General features: G+C 38.3%; 2 protein-coding genes across 2 annotated transcripts in view; both read right to left on the bottom strand.

The window, feature by feature from the left end:
• The window catches only part of LOC104741363, a 49,406-nt gene that overhangs the window by 17,972 nt on the left and 23,914 nt on the right, over window positions 1-7,520 (bottom strand). The gene's annotated exons all lie outside the window — the stretch shown is intronic.
• On the bottom strand, window positions 1,420-3,414 carry LOC104741361 (phosphatidylinositol 4-kinase gamma 4). The gene is made up of 2 exons (XM_010462207.2): window positions 3,330-3,414; window positions 1,420-2,476 (listed from the first exon to the last, which is right to left on the bottom strand). The coding sequence occupies exon 2, from the start codon at window positions 2,474-2,476 to the stop codon at window positions 1,568-1,570; it is 909 nt and encodes a 302-aa protein (XP_010460509.1). The 5' UTR covers window positions 3,330-3,414; the 3' UTR covers window positions 1,420-1,567.

Here is a 7,520-nt window from a genome sequence, read left to right as displayed (position 1 = left end):
TTACTATGCAGTGTAACTAAACTAACTATGCATACAAGTCTTATTTCTTCAAAAATGAACAGAGCTGGATCAAGTGACTGACCTTTGAAAGCGTCCAGTTGCCTGAGAAATAACTTTTTGGTAGTTTCTCATGCCAGGAGCTCACAACCTGGATAGGGTGGCCCTCGGTTGTAAATATATAATTCCTTTTGGCCACAAATGAATCATCGAAGAGGAGATATAAGTACTATGGTGATAGGCTGGTACGGATATCTATGGTGAAACTGCTGTTGACTAGTGCAAGATTACTTTTGTTTTGGAAAACAATTCATTTGGTTTCTCCTTACCAATTAATTTGACTTGGCTTATTTGTTTGTAGTTTCTTCTTCCTTCTTTTGACAACTTGACGGCCACTAATTTAGTCTGCAACATTCTCAGGGCTGGAACTTGACAGCCACTAATAATTTTGGCAACTAGATTGATTACTCGTTGCTCTCGGTAAGTTCTTACTTCCATGTTTTTCTCTGGCGCTCTTAAAGACTGTTCACTTGCTACATTTTTCTTGACTTGACTGACCACTGAACTCTGTTCTTATCAGTTATGGTTGTTTCTTTCATGCATGAGCTATACCATCCAAATGCTAAACTGCTAAACTTTTATGCTTTCTGGTTGTATATATAGTCACTGTAAAATAAGCATGCATCAGTGTTTTAGATCAGCTCTACTCTTCTCGATTTTTAGAGGAACTATGAAAGTATCATAGTCCTAAGATGTTTATTAGATTAGTTTCTTCTAGGCCAGCAAACTCGAGTACAAAACTGTTTCTGCTAGGCCTAAATGAAAAGAGACTTCTAATTCAACTTAAGTTCTATATGTTTTCGTGTTACGATTCCCTTGTTAAACACTGAGCTTGGGTGAAACTCATTATGCATTCCATTTCTATCATCACTAGAAAGCACCTGCTCGTTTTCTTGGCAATGATGAATGACTTTTGTTTATGCAGTCCTAGGTTGCGCATGCACTTTGTTTGGGACTTGCTCCATGGCTTGCTGCAGAGATTCCAATTCTTGTGGACTCCGGCATGACTAAGCACAATGATGACGCAGCTTGGAGTCAAGCTTCTGCTTCAGTCTCAAGTCAAGTGAGCGCTGCTATTTGGTTTGTACACGTCAAAGAAATTAAATTCGATTTTACGTTACTGCTTCTGTTTCAAAGACTACAAGAAAATCTAGGAATAATACCGAAGGCAAGAAGCAAGGTCGAAACAAAAGTCAACCATATGAACTAACTTTGTTGAATTATGTGGAAACAAAATCGACTATGTGTCACCTAAACATAGCATTGCCAATACAAAAATATGCGTGGAAGTGATATCATAATTGCATAACAAAATTAGTCGTAGTGAAGGTTCTCATAATTGCATAACAAGATTAATGTTTTCAGACTTCATAACTTAGCCCAACTAACACTAAACATCATAACCATCTAAAAATCCAGTTTCATTAAGCAAAAATACAACTCAAACCAAAACCCTAAATACGCCTCCATGGTCCCATCTCCTTCCTTTCCTTCATCTTGCATCTGTTACTCAAATACTCTCGTAATATTCCCTCAGGAGCTCTTTCAAATGGCTCTCTACACTTTCGAAAAACTTGTCATCCCTTGTAACTCCATCAACCATGTATTTCAAATTGAATTTGGGTTCTTCACATTTAAAAGAAGCCATAGTACCAATGTGTAAAACAGTCAATCCCTGAGAAACAGCGAGCCTCAAAAATATGCAGAAGACCTTGAATTTCTCGATGAAATCCAGCCCAGGCTCCCATCCACATGCACTAAGAAACTGGAGATCCTTATCAGCGTCTAGTTGCTGCACATAGTTGGCACAACGCTCAGAGAATGGCTCTTCATTATTCAGCAACCAACTTAGCCAACACGGGTTGGAAAGATTGTAATCAATGCCAAAAATCATCTCATGGTCAATTGGGACAATCGAGTTGTTTTCCGCAAGGAGAAGATTATCTGGACTCCTATCTATATTCCCGAATCTCAAGTCTGCTATCGCAACCTTCTGAATCTCGTCCATTGGCACAACAGGAGGAGGATAATCAACAATTTCACCCGTGGGCTCTACAAATTCAACCAACACTCCACTGATTGTTTTGGTTCCTATCTTCAACCGTCGTACAAATAGTGTTGGCCGCACTCCAGAGAAGCCATATATGTCTTGAGACAAGGATCGGTGACCATTCTCGGGATGATCCAGCAGGTAGACACAAGCTTCCTTTCTACAGCATTCTTCTTGATCAGCTTTGAATAGACACCTCAGATTACCGTCTGTGTCTAAAACTTGATAGATGTGCTTATATCTTTTGAATGGAGGCAGAACACCTTGAAGAGTGGCTTCTTTCAAACAATCATACATCTTTTTGAGATGAGCACCCACCTGACTTGGAAGCTGAGAGAGACTCGGAAACACCTCCTCCTCCTCATCCATCTGAAAAAAAAATAAGAACAGTAGCTTAGAATTAGAATGACTAAGCTAAACAAATCGTAAGGAAGTAAATAACACTAATGCTGGTTTAGAACAAGGTAGTAACAGTTCAACAAATTAGTTTGCTATGCAGAGATTTCACAAATTTAAACCGAATGTGCTCTCTCAAACTAACAGATGAAGTAACCTTGACAGTTCAAACCACCTACTAGTAGCAGTTTATTGAAAAGAAGGAGACTAAGCTATAGACCAAAAAGCTTCAACAAAGAGGCTGGATCGAGAGTTTAATTGAAAAGAAGAGACTAGCTTAATAGCAGTTTAACAGATCCAAATAAGACTAACGTTCTGTAACAGGCAGTAAATAAGACTAACTTGTTTGAGACAACAACAGACAGTTTACACGCCGAGTAAAGTGAAACCAGCTAAAGGTTCAACAGAGATGAAGGTGGGGGTCATAGAAACTAGGTAAAAGGTTCAAGCAGCAAAATGTCGACAGAAACTAGCTAAAAGGCTCAAGTAGAAACTAGCTACACATCTAGGAAGAAATTGATGGAACATAGAAGTTTTTGGTATAAAACAACCTGAAGTGAGTCTTTACCCCCAAAAAAGTTCACATTTTTTTTCGTTTTTGGGAAGAAAGTTTCAAACTTTTTGTTTGTTTCAGGCAAGAAGTACAAAATGCGGATAGAAAAACATTCATAACACAGTTTTCAAAGCACGCTTTCATAATCGGAGTAGAACAGAAAAAAAAAATGAAATTTGGAAAACACAAAAAGTCGAAGTCTTTTTTGTTTGCTGTAATTTTGAGTGACTGAGTTTCTCAAAGAAACGATGAAGCGATGATAAGACATTTTACCTTACAAACCACTCTGTTTCTCAAAACCTAGAACGAAACTCCGAAGATGTGTTTGTTTCCTAAAAATCGCAGACAAACAACGATGTTGTGACCGAGAGAGTGAGCCAAGAAGAGAGGAGTCAAAAAATCTAATAGCCGAGTTGGCCCTAGTTTTGAGAGCTCAAGGGTTCGACACCGACCTTCTTCCGTATTCCCGAAAAACAAACACAAACTCAAAACTAAAATGTTGTTATTTTGTGCCACATCATAATTAAGGTCTCGGAGCCCAGGTGGTTGTTTAGTATAGGATGTTAATCAAGACGTGAAAGGTTCGATTCTCCCCTTTATATCATCAAGTTGGAAAATTTTCTCTTATTTTAGTGAAAAGGCATAATCGTCATTATGCAATCATCTTCTTATTTTAGATTTGACATTGATCTTTTTTTTTTTTTTTGGTCAAACTGACATTGATCTTTCTATGTAGATAGATAGTGCCCCCAGACATTAGATGGTAATATTAGTCCAAACAAAAACAAACATCTCCTAAGTGATTACTAAGTTTTTAAAGATATTTTCCAAAAGTGACAAATTAGTTTGCTATAACACATCATCAACCATATGCTATAAAGGGAGAAGAAAACATTTATCAAAACAAAACGCAAAATCACTATGCAAGTAAATGTTAGGCTAGAATTCAGCATAACAAACACCTGGACTGGCAAATGATACTCTGCATAAAAATAGTTATACTGTAATGTATACAACTTTAATATCCCAACATAACAGTCATAAGTATATGTATAACCAAATAAATTTTTCCTCAAGAGCTGACTACTTGGAAACAAGATTTCTAACTACTAGAGCTGACCATTCTATCCGTTGTTTGATGTGCTCCAAATATACCCAGGTAAGTGTCAATATTTGTAACTGATGCAGCTTCAACTGAGACAATTCCCCCCAGACATATGNACAACGATGTTGTGACCGAGAGAGTGAGCCAAGAAGAGAGGAGTCAAAAAATCTAATAGCCGAGTTGGCCCTAGTTTTGAGAGCTCAAGGGTTCGACACCGACCTTCTTCCGTATTCCCGAAAAACAAACACAAACTCAAAACTAAAATGTTGTTATTTTGTGCCACATCATAATTAAGGTCTCGGAGCCCAGGTGGTTGTTTAGTATAGGATGTTAATCAAGACGTGAAAGGTTCGATTCTCCCCTTTATATCATCAAGTTGGAAAATTTTCTCTTATTTTAGTGAAAAGGCATAATCGTCATTATGCAATCATCTTCTTATTTTAGATTTGACATTGATCTTTTTTTTTTTTTTTGGTCAAACTGACATTGATCTTTCTATGTAGATAGATAGTGCCCCCAGACATTAGATGGTAATATTAGTCCAAACAAAAACAAACATCTCCTAAGTGATTACTAAGTTTTTAAAGATATTTTCCAAAAGTGACAAATTAGTTTGCTATAACACATCATCAACCATATGCTATAAAGGGAGAAGAAAACATTTATCAAAACAAAACGCAAAATCACTATGCAAGTAAATGTTAGGCTAGAATTCAGCATAACAAACACCTGGACTGGCAAATGATACTCTGCATAAAAATAGTTATACTGTAATGTATACAACTTTAATATCCCAACATAACAGTCATAAGTATATGTATAACCAAATAAATTTTTCCTCAAGAGCTGACTACTTGGAAACAAGATTTCTAACTACTAGAGCTGACCATTCTATCCGTTGTTTGATGTGCTCCAAATATACCCAGGTAAGTGTCAATATTTGTAACTGATGCAGCTTCAACTGAGACAATTCCCCCCAGACATATGATTCAGTTCGCTGCAACCATATCATAGGGGTTGAACCGGTAGTATAACCTGCCTCCATGCTTTATCTCTCTCAGCCAAAAAGTTTAGTAGACACATACAAATGGGAAACCATCAGTTTCATTCCCCTGATGTTATATATTTACAAAGCCAATTTGAAAGTGAAAGTAGGACAGCCAATCATGACCATCAAACTAGTTAGTTACAAGTGGAAGATCATCTGCTTATTGTTGTATCTCACAAAATGAGTCACACATAAAGCTTATGCAAGAGAAGACTACTAATATCACCCTATCATTCAGGACACATATTAGGGTAACAGGACACATTCTGTATAGTTTCTTTACCACCAACATACAACTAGTTAGTTACAAGAGGAAGATCATCTGCTTATTGTTGTATCTCACAAAATGAGGCACACATAAAGCTTATGCAAGAGAAGACTAGTAATATCACCCTATATCATTCAGGACAAATATCAGTGTAGCAGGACACATGCTGTAAAGTTTGTTTATCACCAACATACATGTGAGAATGAGTGCTTCACGCTATGAACGTAACAATAAGAAACTAATATTTATGAACGCCAAAGCACCCATATTAACTTACTTGCAAGCAAGAACAAATCAGCATATTGAGTGAGGGGCAAAAGAACTAGACGACTTTCAACTAAAAAATTGGGATAGCAAAAACAGTAACAGGTAAAACAACAGTTTAATGAATGAATAAAAAGAAACGTAACCACACGAGAATAATGGGACGCATTCAGAAACAAACCAACTATAATAACAGATATCGTCAGTGCACCCGGCAAACGAATAGCTCACTGTATGAAATCTACTAAGATGCCAAATGTCCTATCTGTTTCAGACATGAGCGTTGCTGGATTCGGAATGGGGCGACCGCCAGGAACTATTGAACATCTGTCTACTACTTCCTGTAGTAGAATAGGAAAAGTTGACATGCGAGCAACAAAATGAAAAGTCATGTATTGTGCGGTTCCAGATTTATACTATACAATCGGAACTTTTAAGAAAACCATGCATGATTAGAACATAATACCTTTGCTGGAAACTTTCTCGGGATCAGATGCATCAGGAGTAAAGAGCAAAACAACAATCTCAGCAGACCAAGACGGCTCCAATGACAGCAATATCTCCTTCACCTGCCAAATTGCCGTAGTTGTTGGCAGCGGCGACAAGAGAGACTGCCTTGCCCTCGCTGTCGCGTCAGCCGGAGCCCCGCCATCCCATTACTTAATTTTAGATTCGTCCGACGAAATTGTCTATGGGAGAGAGGTAACAATTCGTCCGACGATATTGTTGGAAAAAAGAACCAGACTCAGAACAAAGAAGCTTACGTTGCAGAGTCGTAGAGAATCTACTGCCAATGAGCGAAAAATCGCCTAATTCCGGTGCAAGATAACCAAGACGGCTCACTCCAGGGTTTACTCTGCTCTCAATTGAACTGTGCACTCAATTCAAAAGAGATGAAACTCTCAAACTCAAAATCAGAAAGTAGAAGAAGAAGAAGAAGGAGACGAAGAAATAGAAAAGAGAAAGAAGTTCTTTTCCATACTGAAATAGAAGGCTGGGCTCATGTCTTTATACCACAAAATCAAACTTCTCCTCCGAGATTTCAGTCATCTCTCTGTCGGTTACCGATCTCGGAGAGGAAACCCTCATCGACAGTTTTTGACTTGTACTTTTGGAGAAGAAGAGTTTAATGGGTACTGAAGCCCATTCCTAAAAAGCCCACTTCATGAAACATACCCAACAGATATTGTCAATTATACAAAACTCTCGACTGGAGGAGGAGGACAAACACTTGGATGGCGGCTTCAATTACTTCCTCCAGACGAAAAAAAACATATTGTCGTTTTATCTCTTGAGAGTTGCAATTAGTGCCGTTTTTGCGTTCACCCAACAAAAAGAACATTTTTAAATGATCCATTATGAAAAACTATTTGGGCCATAGACCCGTTAAAGTTTTTATTCTTCTTGCCGTTATTGGGCTTCGTAAGCTGTATATATCCGCAACTTAACCCTTTCCTTCTCGCTCTTTTATTTCAGAAGTCTGATAAAAAGGAAAAACAATTAAAGAGACCAAGGAGCTACCCATCCGTTCTGAAGATGGACAGCCCTACGCCGAAACGACGGTTGAGTTGTCCGGATCGTGAGTCTGCAAAGGCCCTCCGTTCGAGTTTGATTCTGCAGCCAAAAGGCGGATCTCCGTTGCTGATGCTGTCTCTAGAAAAGGATGGTTGTCGTGTGTACAACCCAGCCGATGATACGGTTTACGAGACGAAGAGTGACCTTTCAGGGTATCGATTCGTGGCAAGCTCCGGTAAGTGGTTTCTGGTGATAGATTCTCGA

The sequence above is a fragment of the Camelina sativa genome, chromosome 14 (assembly GCF_000633955.1).
Source record: "Camelina sativa cultivar DH55 chromosome 14, Cs, whole genome shotgun sequence".
Lineage (NCBI taxonomy): Eukaryota > Viridiplantae > Streptophyta > Magnoliopsida > Brassicales > Brassicaceae > Camelina > Camelina sativa.
This window is presented reverse-complemented; position numbering and strand designations above follow the sequence as displayed.

Coding starts and splice junctions, on each gene's coding strand:
- LOC104741361 (XM_010462207.2), bottom strand. CDS start 2,476: ATGGATGAGGAGGAGGAGGTGTTTCCGAGTCTCTCTCAGCTTCCAAGT.